Here is a 17,794-nt window from a genome sequence, read left to right as displayed (position 1 = left end):
AGGAGCTACATTTACCAAGGTAATTGTGAATTCTTTAAACACTGCTTGTGCCTTGGTATCTCGGCTGGGTCCATATAGGTCCATATTTCTTTCACCAGTCGGTGTAGGCTCCCCGGTCTGTGTAGGTTGCGTATCCTGATTGATTTCAGCCATATCGGATAGCAGGGTGGGAGCAGTATTCTGCGGGAAACTCAAATGCACAACAATGGATTGCCGCTCACCACACCCGCAGCTGCTCCTAAGTCCGTGCTCGGACACGCCGGTACCGCCTCGGGCTCACACAATTAGCAGCAAAGAAGATAGTCCGGCACAGAACTGTAGTATGCAGGTAAAAACTCAGAACTTTATTTCAGCATAACGCAGTACACAGAATCCTGACGCGTTTCGCACCGGAGTGCTTAGTCGTAGGTAACAAATAACCACAATGAACATCTTAAAATACACAAGATAGCGGTCACATGACCACACAAACATCATAATAAAATCGTTCTCATACAAGACATGGCGCTGGAGTATCGGATTGGGAAACACCAATTTTTTGGAACAAGTTCACACCTGGGTGCGCCCAAAACATTTGTTGTTACAATAGAATTATTCTTAAAAACAGTGTAAACATTTGCATCATAGATTCATAACTTATTTTGAGAAAAGCCAGGTAAAAACACTCATCTGCAAGAACAGTAACTTGAGTATCATATTTTTCGTTTTTTATTTTTTATTATTATTTGTTTATTTTTGATTATTAGTTTGTATATGTATCATTCTCAGTTATGTTGGTAGTAGATTTAAATATGACTATCTATTTGGGGTTTAAGGGCAAGTGAGAGCTAAGTCTAGTCTTTTATTTAAACCGAGGGGATGCCTCGTACCAAGGAGGAATATCCAATATGCCTCCCTGTTATAAAGCTTATTCCTAAGGTCTCCCCCCCTCGGACCCAAAATAACCCTTTCTACCCCAGATACCCGTAGACCCGTCACATCTCCTCCATGTGCCTCCCTAAAATGACGGGATAACATCGACATACCTGTAATATTGCTTTTAGCATCAGAGACATGTTTTCTAAACCTCATTTTTAGAGAATTGCTAGAACAACCTACATACTGTATCTTGCAGATGGTGCAGGTGGCTACATAGACAATAGACTTGGTGTTACAATTTGTGAAGTCCCGTAATTTGTATAGGTTACCTGTGGAGCAAGATGTCACCGTGTCAGTGTTCACCATGTGGTCACACGTGAGACATCTTGTGTGTCCACATTTTCTATTTCCCACAGTTTTTAGCCAATTGTGTTTGCTACTAGACGATTTGTTACTCTGGAACAAGCTGGGCGATATTTTTGAGCCTATTGAGGGGGCCTTTTTAGATACTATTTCTATGCCCTCCGACACTATTTCTTTTAGTATCGGATCAGATTCCAATACTGGTATGTATAAAGTTTACACTATATGGTGTTACGAAATAAGGTTTAGTGACACAATTATTTTTGTTTTTGCCTACCTTCCCCTCCATATTGTATCCTCCTCTCCTTGGTTGCTTTCTCCTAGAGTAGGTGACTAACTCCTTTCTGGTGATACCACTGACTTTCTCCTGAGCTAAGTCAATGGTATGCTCACTGTATCCTCTATTTTTAAACCTAATATGTAGTTCTGATGCTGCCACCCTAAATTTACTGTCACTGGAACAATTCCGTTTCACTCTACACAATTCCCCAAAGGGAATGTTATCCAGGACATGTTTGGGGTGGCAGGATGAGGCCAGCAGTATCGAGTTGGTAGCTGTCTCCTTTCTGTATGGGAGTATTTCTATATGGTTTCCTTCACCCACCACTGTGATGTCCAGGAAATTAATCTCCTTTTTGTCAAAATGGTAGGTGAATCTAAGGTTAAGTTCATTTCTGCCTACATATTGTACAAATTGTTTGAACTGTTCCTCTGACCCTCCCCAAATTATAAGGAGATCATCTATGAATCGTCCAATCCAATGTATGTGGCTACTAAAAGGGTTGTCAATGTTGAAAACGAACATCTGTTCCCACTGGAACATAAAAATGTTCGCAAAGGAGGGGGAGTATTTCGCCCCCATTGAAGCTCCCCTGGTCTGAAGGTAGAAATCACCATCGAACACAAAATAGTTATGCCTAAGCAAAAATTCCGTGGCGATGGTGATAAATTCCCTCAGACCAGGGGAGTATGTACTAAATCTTTCCATATGTGTAGTTAACGCCTCCAATCCCTTATTCCAAGGGATGGATGGATACAGGCCAATAACATCGCACGTTGCCCATGACAACCCCTGGTTCCATTGTACTCTATCCAAGATATTAATGACATGCTTCGTATCCTGGATAAAGGTGGGGGTGATTTTTGTTAGAGGTTGGAGATAGTGGTCCACCCACTCCCCAAGGCGCTCCACAAGGGACCCAATGCCTGCGACAATGGGTCTCAGGGGAGGTGGAAAAACCCCTTTGTGCACCTTGGGGAGTGAGTGAAACACCGGTGTAATGGGATTGGCTACAAAGAGGTATTCTTCCAATTTTTCATCTATAGCTCCCAAAGCAACACCCTCCTTAACCGTTTTTTTAAGTTCTGTTTGAAAAGATTTAGTGGGGTCACCTCTAAGCTTCAAGTAAGTGTCTGTATCGGATAGGACTTCTGTATTAAGTTTTTTATATAGACCTGCGTCCAAGACAATAACGTTTCCGCCTTTATCGGCATTGCGTATAACAATGGACTTATTATCCATAATGTCTTTCAATGCTTTACGTTCACATTTATTAAGGTTGTCATAAGTTTTAACAGAAGATGTCCTATCTCTTAATTTCACTAGATCCCGCTCTACCAACTCTTGGAATCTATCCAGGGCCTCCACACGGGAGGCCACAGGATAGAAACCAGGGTTGGCAGAGCGGTATGATTTCTCAAGAGTATCATCATCAATCCCACTTTCCAGACACATGCTAGATAAATGCAATAAAAGGTTCTGATCTTGAAAACTACTACAAACAGTATTCGCTCTGTAGTCTGAGCTGTCTGCTATTGCATGTAAATCCTCACTAATATTCCCAGACGTTCCCTCCCCCACATCAAGATCACAGTCCATATTGAAGAAATGTCTCTTTAGGGTAAGTCCCCGAGCAAGCTTATTAACATCTAATATTGTATCAAAGAGGTTGAACTTACAAGTGGGTACAAAATTCAAACCTTTATTTAGGAGGTCTATCTGGGCGGAGGATAGGATGCATGCAGACAAGTTCATGACAGGGCTCAGCGAGGTGTCAGGAGCGAACGCAGTGGATATCTTCTTGCGTCCATGTCTCCGGCCGCTTCTCCTGTTTTTTTTGTTGTTATTGTTTCTGCTATGATTTTCTTCTCCTTCCCTCCAGTGCGGTTTTTTGGTACCACTCCCTGGTCCTTTTTTGGGACATTTGTAGTAGCTGCCTTCTTTTGTTGGACTGGAACGCTGGCTCCTTCTTCCTGAGAGCTTTCCGGATCAGAAAAGCTCACTTTTCTTGCACGTCTGGACCTGGAGTAATTCCTATGTTTGGACCTGGAGCGTGGATTATGCAGGATAGAGCGGGGTGTGCTCGGATCTTCCTCTTTATTGAGGTGCCATGTGAATACCTGATCCTTGTTGTAATCTATCACATCCCTCTGGAACTTGCCTTTTTTCATATCCATAATGCCACTCTCCGTATTGTCAAGTTTTTCTAAGATCATTTGCTCCATTGCGGCAAAGTCTTTATGATCTTTGAACTTGGCTAGTTGGTCCCTGAGACTCTCCAGTTCTTTTTGGATATTGTTGAGCTCTGCTGATTCTTCCTCGGCTATGTATGACATAAGTTTGGCCGAGCATTCCAATAGGGCAGAATCCCACTTAGTGATAAACTGTTGTGAATATGTCTTTATAGGTCTTTTCTTAAGTCTTAGACCTCTCGGGACAATGTCTTTCTCAAGATAGGTGGTGAGCGTCTTGTAGTTCCACCATGTTTTGGTTTCCCGAATCATCAGGTTCTCCAGCTGTCTCATAGTGGATAACATATCCGGAGGAGCTACATTTACCAAGGTAATTGTGAATTCTTTAAACACTGCTTGTGCCTTGGTATCTCGGCTGGGTCCATATAGGTCCATATTTCTTTCACCAGTCGGTGTAGGCTCCCCGGTCTGTGTAGGTTGCGTATCCTGATTGATTTCAGCCATATCGGATAGCAGGGTGGGAGCAGTATTCTGCGGGAAACTCAAATGCACAACAATGGATTGCCGCTCACCACACCCGCAGCTGCTCCTAAGTCCGTGCTCGGACACGCCGGTACCGCCTCGGGCTCACACAATTAGCAGCAAAGAAGATAGTCCGGCACAGAACTGTAGTATGCAGGTAAAAACTCAGAACTTTATTTCAGCATAACGCAGTACACAGAATCCTGACGCGTTTCGCACCGGAGTGCTTAGTCGTAGGTAACAAATAACCACAATGAACATCTTAAAATACACAAGATAGCGGTCACATGACCACACAAACATCATAATAAAATCGTTCTCATACAAGACATGGCGCTGGAGTATCGGATTGGGAAACACCAATTTTTTGGAACAAGTTCACACCTGGGTGCGCCCAAAACATTTGTTGTTACAATAGAATTATTCTTAAAAACAGTGTAAACATTTGCATCATAGATTCATAACTTATTTTGAGAAAAGCCAGGTAAAAACACTCATCTGCAAGAACAGTAACTTGAGTATCATATTTTTCGTTTTTTATTTTTTATTATTATTTGTTTATTTTTGATTATTAGTTTGTATATGTATCATTCTCAGTTATGTTGGTAGTAGATTTAAATATGACTATCTATTTGGGGTTTAAGGGCAAGTGAGAGCTAAGTCTAGTCTTTTATTTAAACCGAGGGGATGCCTCGTACCAAGGAGGAATATCCAATATGCCTCCCTGTTATAAAGCTTATTCCTAAGGTCTCCCCCCCTCGGACCCAAAATAACCCTTTCTACCCCAGATACCCGTAGACCCGTCACATCTCCTCCATGTGCCTCCCTAAAATGACGGGATAACATCGACATACCTGTAATATTGCTTTTAGCATCAGAGACATGTTTTCTAAACCTCATTTTTAGAGAATTGCTAGAACAACCTACATACTGTATCTTGCAGATGGTGCAGGTGGCTACATAGACAATAGACTTGGTGTTACAATTTGTGAAGTCCTGTAATTTGTATAGGTTACCTGTGGAGCAAGATGTCACCGTGTCAGTGTTCACCATGTGGTCACACGTGAGACATCTTGTGTGTCCACATTTTCTATTTCCACAGTTTTTAGCCAATTGTGTTTGCTACTAGACGATTTGTTTCTCTGGAACAAGCTGGGCGATATTTTTGAGCCTATTGAGGGGCCCTTTTTAGATACTATTTCTTTTAGTATCGGATCAGATTCCAATACTGGTATGTATTTTTTGATGATACCCTTGATTTTTCCAAAGTTTACACTATATGGTGTTACGAAATAAGGTTTAGTGACACATTTATTTTTAATTAGGAATAGGAATAAGTTTTATAACAGGGAGGCAGGGAGGCATATTGGATATTTCTCCTTGGTACGAGGCATCCCCTCAGTTTAAATAAAAGACTAGACTTAGCTCTCACTTGCCCTTCAACCCCAAATAGATAGTCATATTTAAATGTACTACCAACATAACTGAGAATGATACATATACAAACTAATAATCAAAAATAAACAAATAATAATAAAAAATAAAAAACGAAAAATATGATACTCAAGTTACTGTTCTTGCAGATGAGTGTGTTTACCTGGCTTTTCTCAAAATAAGTTATGAATCTATGATGCAAATGTTTACACTGTTTTTTAGAATAATTCTATTGTAACAACAAATGTTTTGGGCGCACCCAGGTGTGAACTTGTTCCAAAAAATTGGTGTTTCCCAATCCGATACTCCAGCGCCATGTCTTGTATGAGAACGATTTTATTATGATGTGTGTGGTCATGTGACCGCTATCTTGTGCATTTTAAGACGTTCATTGTGGTTATTTGTTACCTACGACTAAGCACTCCGGTGCGAAACGCGTCAGGCTTCTGTGTACTGCGTTATGCTGAAATAAAGTTCTGAGTTTTTACCTGCATACTACAGTTCTGTGCCGGACTATCTTCTTTGCTGCTAATTGTGTGAGCCGGAGGCGGTACCGGCGTGTCCGAGCACGGACTTAGGAGCAGCTGCGGGTGTGGTGAGCGGCAATCCATTGTTGTGCATATATATAGTGATACTGTGGCAAGGAAAGGGTGTATTTCCCTGGCTCACCCCGGAGAAACCTCCACCTGTGGCCTAGTTAATTAGGCAGTAGAGAAGGGAGGTGTGCTTATAAGGAAGAGAAACAGTAGTCTTGGCTCTCCCTAGGAAACAGCAAGCTGGCTGTTGGGGAGAGACACGGGTCCTGCTGAGGAACACACAGCCCGTGAGTGGCCCAAAGAGTGGTGTGAACTGTGAGCAGAAGGTTGCAGGAGGCATACATTTAACTGGCTAAGAGAACCTCACCAGTTATTAGTCAGGGAGTGCTGACCTGTTTAGTTAGTGACCAGACTGTCTAGGATTTTGTTTTATCCTGCTTTATGTTAATTTTTCCTGCAACCTGTCTAATAAAGCTGGCAAGGTGCCAGACTTGCATTAAGAACTGTTGTTTGCCGGTTTATTGAGACGAAACGTGTACTGTGGCGGTGTCCGAGACGATCCCAGAGCTATCCCCAGGGAGGAATCCTTACATTTGGTGGAGGATGCGGGCAACACATTGCTAAGGGCAACCAACGGACGGGTTGCAGTAAAGCCGTTGCTAGGAGCAACCCCACCCCTGCATCTTGCAAGTTGGATGAGCCCAGCTGAGGAGTACAAGTGCAGGACTGAGCCTGTGGTGGAAAGTTGCTAGGGGCAATGGATCGCGTCAAGAAAATGGGTCGAAGTCGAAAGGCCGTTGCTGGGAGCAACCAACGTGGGCCACAACCGGTGATCGCCAAGACAGATGTGAGGACCTGTGAGTTACTGGTGGGTGGAATCCCATTGCTTGTGGAACTGGACTGTTACCAGGCTGTTTCCAGAATCATGCCGGACATCATTCCATTTGTGAAGTCCCAACCAGAGCCTGGCGCGACTGTTCAAATTGACTATGAAACGTGTTTTGGGACAGTGAGCCATATTATGGAGGTGTGTGCCTAACTTAAGGTAGAAGTTATACTGGGCCGAGACTTTCCATATTTTTGGCAGTTGTGGGATGATGAGAGTGCACCAGAGAATCTGCGCACAAAGGTTCCTGAGTTAATGAAGACTGGTGTGTCACTACTTGACTGTGTGAACTGTGCTGTAAATTGTGAACCCATGCAGTCTGATAATTTTTTGGGTGAAAAACTCATGTTTATGTGCTCGGAAGTAAAGTGTACTGCTGCCAACTCTGACAGGACAAAAGAAAACCTGTGTGAGCTGGTAGTAGAAGGTAAAAAGATGATTGTTTTGTTAGATCCTAGGTGTATAATAAGTCTGGTAAAGGCCAGTTGCAGAAAGTCAGACCCGGTTATAGTGTCTATGCAGGCATAGTGTCTATGGTAATGTCTGTATTTCTGCTCCCTATGGTACTGTAGGTCACAAGGTTGCAATAGAGCCCTCCTTGGAGTATGATGTAGTACTAGGTACGGATTTTTCATTTTTTCAACAGTTAGGGGAACACTGTCAGGTGACTAGAGCAGGAACACCTGATAGGCTCACAACATTGGACCTGCACCACACACTAGTTGAAAGTTGACACTAGGTATATGTCAGATAGAAGTCGGCCACTAGGGGAGCTGAAGAACAGTCTGCGAGTCAAGTCCAAGAGGTGACTGGAAAAAAAGCTACAGAGATGTCTGTGGATAATCCAGAACTACTGAAGAGAGTACATGTGGAGCTGGGTGCTGCGCTTACTGTCACATTCAGAGTCCTGAGTGAAGGAGATGTGGTGTATGGACCAGAAAGGTTAGTGACCGGGAAGGTCAAACCACTGGCCCAGATGTTGTTGCAGACCAAGGAGCCCTAGTCATTTCTGCCGGGCCGCGGAGAGACTGTGTTGAGGTGAAAGAAAAGTCTACCAGTGACCAGAGAGACAGTCCAGAGAAACTGTTCAGGAGCTACCTGGAGGCCCAAGTGGCCAAGACCCCTGAAAAGGGGGAGACTTCTTCTAAAGATCGAGAAGAGTTGGAACAAGTTTGCTTGAAGGAAGAGAAAAGTCAAGTACAGGTCACTGTCAGAGGAAAAGAGAATGCCTCAAGATCCAACAGCAAGAGTGAGGATACCGCTGTAAGTAAGAGGTCTTGGAAAAAAAACTAGCTGGTCTTGGGAAGACACGGGAGCAGATCAAGAATCTGGAAGAAACCTTACAGATGGTTTCTGCTAAACTTGCGAAAAGTGGTACAGCACCTAACAAAGGAAAAGGAAAAAACACTTGCAGACTTGAAGAAAGAGCAGGAAGCTAAATTTCAGCTAAATATAAACATGGAGCACCACAAAAGTGAGTTTGCGGCTCTGCAGGATGAACTGTCCCGCTCCCAGGGTCTTGTAACCAGAAAGGAGAGGGAATTGGAGAGTCTGGCCAAGCAGATCTCATTCCAGGAAAAAGTAGTGAGTGTTCTGCATGGTGCATATCGGGCTCTATGGAGTGATCACAAGGCTAGGCTGGTAACCATGAAAGAGCTGGAGGAGGAGAAAGTGATAATCGCTCATAAGGGGTAGAGCCTGGAGGCGCAGAATGAAACGCACATTAAGTCTCACACAGCTACCATGGATTTGCTGGGAAACCAACTCTCCGAACAAGAGGCTTTACTAAAAGACAATGAGCAGTTGAGAGAATTGCTGCTGTCCCAGGAAGATACTGTCAAAAACTTGACAGAGTTGCTGGACAGTGAGAAGATGAATTTGGCTAAGCTCAAGAATGAGCATTGTAATGTTTAAAGCTGGAAGGAGACATGAAGGTCCTAAACGAGAGCAGAGATCCAGCTGTAGCACAACTGGCTAAAGAGAGGCTAAAAGTGTCCCAAATGGAAACTGAGGCAAAAACCACAGCCATCCGTGTAGAAGAAGAAAGTTTGCTGGTGGGCAAAAGCTACTGGAAACAGGGATGCTTTCTCTAAAAGTAGCAGAGTCTGAAAAGAAGCCGTGTGAGAAGTCCTCTGAATCTGAAACTGAGGTGAAACCATATGGGAAGTCCTCTAAAGCTGAGACTGAGGTGAAACTATGTTGGAAGTCCTCTGAAGCTGAGACTGAGGTGAAACCATGTGGGAGGTCCTCTGAAGCTGCAAAGATAAGGACATTGGTCAGTGAAATTGCTGAGGACAAGAGGTTCTCTGAGACAGAAGCTAAACCTAATGCAACTGCAGAAGTCCTGCAAATCAGTGACAGAAGAAGACAAAGGCCGGGAGCATCTGCCTTGTCCGCACCTAGTGTCAAGACCCCTGCACAGACCAAGGTGAAGAACCTGGCTTGAAGAAGTGTGACCTGAGTGGAACCTTTGGCAGGGAATTTGTCAAAGGTGACCGGGAGACTTGTGCTTGGTGGCTGGTGAGAGTGCGTATGAAGGAGGGATGCGCCGTTGGATTGGTGCAGGTGAACACTGTTGAAGAAGGAAGCCAAGGACCTCAGAACCTGTTGGATGGAGTTGTCCAGGTGAAAGGAAAGGCAGTTGGATTTTGGAATGCAAGTGCTCCTTCCGGGTGGTCTGAGCAAGGGGGGGGGGGGATATGTGATACTGTGGCAAGGAAAGGGTGTATTTCCCTTGCTCACCATGGAGAAACCTCCAACTGTGGCCTAGTTTATCAGGCAGCAGAGAAGGGAGGTGTGCTTATAAGGAAGAGAAAAAGTATAGTTTGGCTCTCCCTAGGAAACAGCAAGCTGACTGTAGGGGAAAGACACGGGTCTTTCTGAGGAACACACAGCCCGAGTTGTGAGTGGCCCAAAGAGTGTGTGAACTGTGAGTAGAAGGTTGCAGGAGGCATACGTTTAACTGGCTGAGAGAAGCTCTCCAGTTATTAGTCATGCTGACCTGCTTAGTTAGTTACCAGACTGTCTATTTTGTTTCATTCCTGCTTTATGTTTAATTTTCCTGCAACCTGTCTAATAAAGCTGGCAAGGTGCCAGACTAGCATTAAGAACTGTTGTATGCCGGTTTATTGAGAGGAAACGTGTACTGTGGCGGTGTCCGGGACAATCCAAGAGCTATCCCCAGGGAGGAATCCTTACTATATATATATATATATATATATATATATATATATAGCAACAGAAGAATGCAGCAGCACACTGCCAGCACAAAGATATAGATGAAACATGAATATGCAGTTAAAACATGGAGAGCTATACAGCTATGGTGTAATAGATGCAAAATGTGAAACTAAGAAATAGTCTATATATATATATATATATATATATATATATATATATATACATATATAAATATCTATATATAATGGTATTATCTACATTATATAAAAAGTTTTTGTTAACAACAGGTACACTTTAACAGAGGTTGCAGAGTAACAAATTAAACAAAACATAAAACAAAGACCTAGGCCATATGACCACTCACTACACGCACCAGCATGCCCTATTTACCAGCTGGTGGGCTAGTCCTGGTGTAATGAAGAAAAGAGTGTCCCTATTTTGGATGACATTTTGTGGGCTTCAGAACCAATTACCAGGTTTCCATTGAGTAATGGTCTCCATATACAATGGTTTCAACATACATTAGTTGTCCTGGAACCAATTAATATTGTAACTTGGGGGACCACTGTAATATGTAAAATAGTTCACATTGTTTTTGCAGATATGACTCCTGAAGAACGATTCCATATCCTGCAGCTCCTGATATGCACTCTGCCCCCATGCAATGCTGACACATTGCTTCGGATCTTACAGCTTCTAAAAAAGGTTTCTCTTTATGAAAAAGACACCATTGACCACACAGGAGAACAGGTGAGTACATCGTATTTCCTAAAAATGCATTATTAGACAATATAATTATTTTCTTTTCATATAAGACTATTAGTTTCATTGACAGAAGTTAACAGTGGTGTGTCTTATTACAAGAACTCCTGTGATCTGCTTGTACCTGCATGAAAACAAATTAGCAATTATTACATCTATTGTTTTTCAGAGCCAAGAGCTACACTGAATACCATTCTTGGTATTAGCAAATAAAAGTGGTCTAAAAAGGATATTCCCCTTTCATTTAACATGTCAGTCACTATTGAATGCATTTTTCCTAGGTCGTCTTTGTATTATTAATATTTATTTAATTAATTCATTTTTGTGTGTATGTCCACAAGCGATAAACGAGTGGTTTGTCACCTGCAAAATTGCATGTTTTTAACCTGAAAAACCACCTCTCATTGATACCAAAGGAAGAGGAGTAAAATTTGCATGTAAAAAGCACCATTGATTTCAGTGGGGGAGGAGTAAAAAATGTATGTAAAATATTTTAAATGGTGCAAGCCATGTGATAAATATGGGGCTTTTGTGAAATTTCACTTCAGAACACCACTACTTTTCCAATACTTTTTTCAGACATGCAACTTTTGTGCGACTTTTTGAAACTGCTGTCTTTAACCAGTTTTGTAAGCCAGGTCTGGTCTGGTGTATGTTTGTGGTGCAATTGAGGGCTATGCAACAAATCTGCATCTTTCTGAGAAAAGGCGCACTTCAACTGCAAAGTGAAAAGGCAAAAGTGTGTACTTAAGTCATTTTAGTCAAAATCACTTTTTGCACACTTGTGTAAAAGCTTGATAAATGTCCCCCATGGAATACTGTGTTCATTCTTGGGCACCAGTGCAACTCAAATCCAACTGACAGACACTGATCAAGCATTACAAGAAAGACATAGTGGAGCTTAAGCATATTCAAAGGCAGGCTTGGCGGGACTGGATAGGGCTCCAGTGGGCTGGCACATTAAATACACTGCTGTGAATCATAGCCCAAATCTATGCCAGCTCTTGCTGATGTGGTGCATGGACAGTCATTGATGCAACTAATTATATAGGAGGCCTAAGCCTCTTCAGTGATACGAACTAACCCCTGGGCCAGAGCCCGGAGTCACTAACACCCCTATTATCTGTAGATTTCCACCCCTAAAAATTAACTTTTATTATTTTTATTAAAATGAAAAACCCTAGTGTTAAAATCTTTAAAAAAAAAAAAGAGTACTGTGATGGTGTTTATATGAGGTAAACATGTAAATCACAGGAAACATCCCTGTCTCCTGTCTCTATACAGAAAGAAGGGTGCTGCAGACCATCAATCAGTACACCACCACAGAGTGCAGGTTTAAGAGTGAACTGTCAACAAGTTGCACCGTCACAGCAGCATTGTTGTTGGCTGATGTATGTCAATGGCTGCCTCAAATGGTTCACAGTACTATTTAAAAGCAATGCTGGTGACCTCATCAGCCACCACCTTGTTCAAAGCTACCAACTCAGAAGATCAATACAAATGTTTCAACAGCTCTACCAATCAGTTATATAGTCCTATTATAATTTCCGGGTAACCGATATGCTACTTACCAATCACAAGTTACTAATCAAAAGAACGCTCCCATATTTCTCAAATGCTTGTCCGTTCATCACCGCTACAACGCCGTGACCTCACCTGCGCCTATGTTCTGCTGTCGACTTAGATCTTGATCGGCGCCCATTCACTTATTGCACATGTCTGTATTTCTCTACCTGATGTCTTCAGGCTTAGTTTTTTTCACTGTCAGTTTTACTAAACGCGCATGTTATTAGACTTAGGTTAGAAGTGTTGCAAGACTTAGGCTATAGTCGTTACAACAGATAGAAATACTATGCTAATAATACATATGATGCCGTAAGGGCAACAATCCTCAAATATGTCATATTATGTATAATGTACTATACATAATATAATATTAATAAAGGTTTTTGTCCACCGATCAAATAATATGTAGTTTTTTTTTGTCACAAATCATATGAGATTAACTGATAACATAATTAGATGTAAAGTAAAATAATCCCCATGATGGTTATGTCATAGTGTCATTAGAGATGAGTAAATCGAGAATGACGAATCCGAATTCCTGAAAAATTTGATTTGCAACGAATGCGAATATCGCATGAATCGCTTTACTGAATCTCCATTTTAGTGCGGTCCACGCTCCAGGGCGTCTAAAATGGCGGATCTATAGGCGGAGGACATTGGGCAAGGAATCCTGGCAAGGCGGGAACAAGGATAGGCAGGATTACCCTGAAGCACATGCAGGATGCAGCCTATCAGCAGCCAGTCATCCGTGTGATTTCACAGACTTATATACAGTCATGGCCGTAAATGTTGGCACCCCTGAAATTTGCAGTAACATGTTTTGCTATACACATATTTATTCCCTTTGTGTGTATTAGAACTAAACCAAAAAAAGGGAGGAGAAAAAGCAAATTGGACATAATGTCACACCAAACTCCAAAAATGGTCTGGACAAAATTATTGGCACCCTTAACTTCATATTTGGTTGCACACCCTTTGGAAAAAATAACTGAAATCAGTTGCTTCCTATAACCATCAATAAGTTTCTTACACCTCACATCCAGAATGTTGGGCCACTCTTATTTTGCAAACTGCTCCAGGTCTCTCTTATTGGAAGGGCGCCTATTCCCAACAGCAATTTTAAGATCTCTCCACAGGTGTTCAATGCGATTTACATCTAGACTCATTGCTGGCCACTTCAGAACTCTCCAGCGCTATGTTGTCATCCATTTCTGGGTGCTTTTTGATGTATATTTGGGGTGATTGTCCTGCTGGAGGACAGTGGGCTGTCAGATTTCATGATGCCTTGCACACATTCAAGGCAATGAGTGCCAGAGGTAGCAAATCAACCCTAAGACACAATTGAACCTCCACCATATTTCACTGTAGGTACTGTGTTCTTTTCTTTGCAGGCCTCATTCAGTTATCAGTAAACAGTAGAATGATGTACTTAACCAAAAAGCTCTATCTTGGTCTCATCTGTCTACAAGATGTTTTCCCTGAAGGATTTTGACTTACTCAAGTTCATTTTTGCAAAATGTAGTCTTGCCTTATTATGTCTCTGTGTCAGCAGTGGGGTCCTCCTGGGTCTCCTGCCATAGCGTTTAATTTCATTTAAATATCGACGGATAGTTTGCGCTGACAGTGATGCTCCTTGAGCCTGCAGGACAGCTTGAATATCTTTGGAACTTGTTTGGGGCTGCTTATCCACCATCCGGACTATCCTGCGTTGACACCTTTCATAAATGTTTCTCTTCTGTTTATGCCCAAGGAGATTAGCTACAGTGCCACGGGTTGGAAACTTCTTGATAATGTTTGTCTGTGGACAAAAGCAAATCTAGATCTCTGGAGATGGACTTGTAACCTTGTGATTGTTGAAATTTTGGTTCTCAAGCCCTCAAACAGTTCTCTTCTCCTCTTTCTGTTGTCCATGCTTAGTGTGGCACACACAGACATACAATGCAAAGACTAAGTGAACTTCTCTCCTTTTTATCTGCTTTCAGGTGTGATTTTATATTGCCCACACCTGTTACTTGCCCCAGGTAGGGGTCTGTAGATCGTATAATACTCAGCAGTCCATTCCTAATAGTCTTTGAGAGAGTGCAATTTTGGGTTTAGTACACAGCAACTGTGTGTTGCAGCACTGATGTGTACTGCTGGTGTTGTGCAAAAATAATTTTTTTAAGCGTACTTTAGCGCATTTTTCTGCCCTCATAAGGGCATATCACATACGTTCATCTAAGTAGTGTACTATTTTGTAACTGTTAATCTGTGAAGGGCCTAGATTCTGTAAAAGGCAGGGCAAAAGTAATCACCAGCTGGTGTTTTACTCCAATACTTTTTTTTAAGCGTACTGTAGCACATTTTTCTGCCCTCATAAGTGCATACCACATACCTACATCTAAGTAGTGTACTATTTTGTACCTGCTAAACTCTCAAGGGCCTAGATACCAGCCAAAAGTACACACCTGCTGCTGTTCTAGACAAATACTGTTTTAAGTGTAGTGAAGTGTATTGTACTCCCCTCATGTAAGCACTAAGTATGTCCGACAGAGAAGTGCCAGGACATGCACAGAGGAGTGGCAGAGGCCTAAAGTCACCAGGCACAGGCAGAGGTCGCAGCAGGCTAAGGACAAGTGGCAACAGGAGTCACAGCGAGGGGCCTTATCTCCCGGTATCAGCTAGCCATCATGTCTCGACCACCAACCCATCTGCTGTCATTGATTGGTTAGCACGGTCATCCACTTCATCACAAGTGACATCTGATACCCCCAGTCAACAGTCGGTGGGTTCCTCAGACACAACCCTCAGTTGGCATGGCCCGGGAGCCGTTCCTGTCCTCTCATTGCCTCTGTCCTATGCTGTTCCCTCCCCTACAGAAGTATCTTATGCTGTGGGTTCAGCTCCACTATTCAGTGAGGACAATCTAATAGAGGACAGTCAGCAGCTACTGCCCAGACAAGAAGTGGAGGAGACATCCGCCGCTTCCTCCGCTATGCGGGCAAGTAGTGATGAGAGTGACGTGGGAGGTGGTGTTGCCAGGGATCAGGGTCCTGAAGCAGACACTGTTGAGGAACCTGAGGAGGACATCAGTGACGTGCAGACACTTGTTGATGATGATGCCGATCGCAATTCAGAGCCCGTTGCAGAAGGGGCTTCTTCATCATCAGGAGAAGTGGGTTGTAGGTTGCCTGTGAGGCAGCAGCTGAACCAGCAAGGTGGTATCATGCTTGGCAGTCAGCATGGTGGCAGAAGTGTAAATTTTGAAGCCAAACGTGACCGGGAGAGACCACCTGCTTGTGGCAGCCTACCTTCCAAGGAGGTAGTGGAACAGGGGTTCCTGGAGACGGCAGTAGTAGCAGTCAATTAGTGCAGACTATTGGTAGGAAAATCAGCTACTCTGCAGTGTGGCAGTTTTTCATCAAGCATCCAGAGGAGGTTAACATAGCCACATACAAGATGTGTCAGTAGAAGGGGAAGCGTGGCCAGGGTCCCAATGTTGGCACCACAGCCCTGCATCAACATATGCTGTGCCACCATAAAGCGGTCTGGAAGAACCGTGGCTCGGATGTAGTGGTCCAACCTGCTGCATCCCCCAGTGCCACGCCACTCCCTCTTTCGGACAGCCAAGGCTCCACCACCTCAGCAGAAGGTGTAATACCCTCCTTCTGGCGCTCCAGATGCTCCTTATCCTCCTACTTTTAGTCTGTCATCCATTGGCGAAGCCATATCCAAGAGACAACAGTATGCGCCCACTCATCCAACGGGGCAGAAGCTGAATGTGCTCCTGTCCAAGTTGCTGGTGGTGCAGTCCCTCCCTTTTCAAGTGGTGGACTTTGCACCTTTCAGAGAACTTATGGCTTGCGCAGAGCCAAAGTGGAGAGTCCCAAGCCGTACCAGCCCTGCACAATTTTGTGGAAGAGAAGGTGGGCCAGTCCTTGAGCCTGTTGGTGTGTACCAAAGTGCACGGCAGCGCCTATGTCTGTGGGTATGTGGGTGAATGTCGTTCCTGTACAGCCACAACAACACCAACTTGGACAGGTCACGCTTCTTCCTCCTCCATTCTCTAAGGCGGTTGGTCCTGTGACAGTGTGCAACTCCACTTCTTCATCCTCCATTGTGTCCTCAGCCTTCACTGCACAAACGGTCGCGCATGTGACGTCCCTCCGCAGACCCGTGCAGGACATCAGTGATGTCACTCGTCAGGCCGCCGGCATAGAGGACAAGCGCAGCGCAGGACAGGTAAGTGTGTCTATATGTGTGTGTGCATGTGTGGGTGGGTGTCTGTGTATGTGTGTCTGTCTGTGTCTGTGTGTGTGTATGTGTGTCTGTCTGTCTGTCTGTGTGGGTGTATGTGTGTGTGTCTGTCTGTGTGTCTGTGTGTGTGTGTATATATGTGGGGGGACGGACGACAATGCTACCTAATGTGGGGAACCTGCTCCTACCTAATGTGGGGAGCCTGCTACTACCTAATGTGGGGAGCCTGCTAGTACCTAATGTGGGGAACCTGCCACTACCTAATTTGAGGAACCTGCCACTACCTAATGTGGGGAGCCTGCTTCTACCTAATGTGGGGAATCTGCTACTACCTAATGTGGGGAACCTGCTTCTACCTAATGCTGGGAACCTGCTACTACCTAATGTGGGGAACCTGCTACTACCTAATGTGGGGAACCTGCTTCTACCTAATGCTGGGAACCTGCTACTACATAATGTGGGGAACCTGCTTCTACCTAATGTGGGGGACTTGCTTTTACCTAATGTGGGGAGCCTGCTACTACCTAATGTGGGGAGCCTGCTACTACCTAATGTGGGAAAACTGCTACTACCTAATGTGGGGAAACTGCTACTATCTAACGTGGATAAACTGCTACCTACTTAATGTGGGGAACATGCTACCTATCTAATGTGGGGAAACCGCTACCTTCCTAATGTGAGGAAACCGCTACCTTCCTAATGTGGGGAAACTGCTGCCTGCCTAATGCCTTCTTTTTACAAAAAGGCGCAGTTCATAAATCCCTTCTATATCATGTGTATTTTTTGTAAAAAGGCGCATAAAAGGCGCAAAGCCACTGAAAAGTCTCTAAAACTACACGATCCCAGACCTGGCATAGCTTTTTACTGTAGTGTGAGGAGAGAAATTTGAGAAAATGTTTACCTGCACAAAATTTATCAAATGCTCTTTGAACATTTAATACATTTGTTTCTAGTACACATTACCAGCCCACAAAAAAAA

The 17,794-nt window shown here is 43.6% G+C and overlaps 1 protein-coding gene across 1 annotated transcript in view; it reads left to right on the top strand.

Moving 5' to 3' along the window:
* LOC130291605 (rho GTPase-activating protein 6-like) overlaps positions 1 to 17,794 on the top strand; it is an 851,736-nt gene that overhangs the window by 661,412 nt on the left and 172,530 nt on the right. Inside the window, exon 9 of the mRNA XM_056540562.1 lies at positions 10,853 to 11,001. Coding sequence (XP_056396537.1) covers positions 10,853 to 11,001 — 149 coding nt within the window. The remainder of the gene's footprint in view (positions 1 to 10,852; positions 11,002 to 17,794) is intronic.

Source organism: Hyla sarda, chromosome 9 (assembly GCF_029499605.1).
Source record: "Hyla sarda isolate aHylSar1 chromosome 9, aHylSar1.hap1, whole genome shotgun sequence".
NCBI classification, from domain to species: domain Eukaryota; kingdom Metazoa; phylum Chordata; class Amphibia; order Anura; family Hylidae; genus Hyla; species Hyla sarda.
This window is presented reverse-complemented; position numbering and strand designations above follow the sequence as displayed.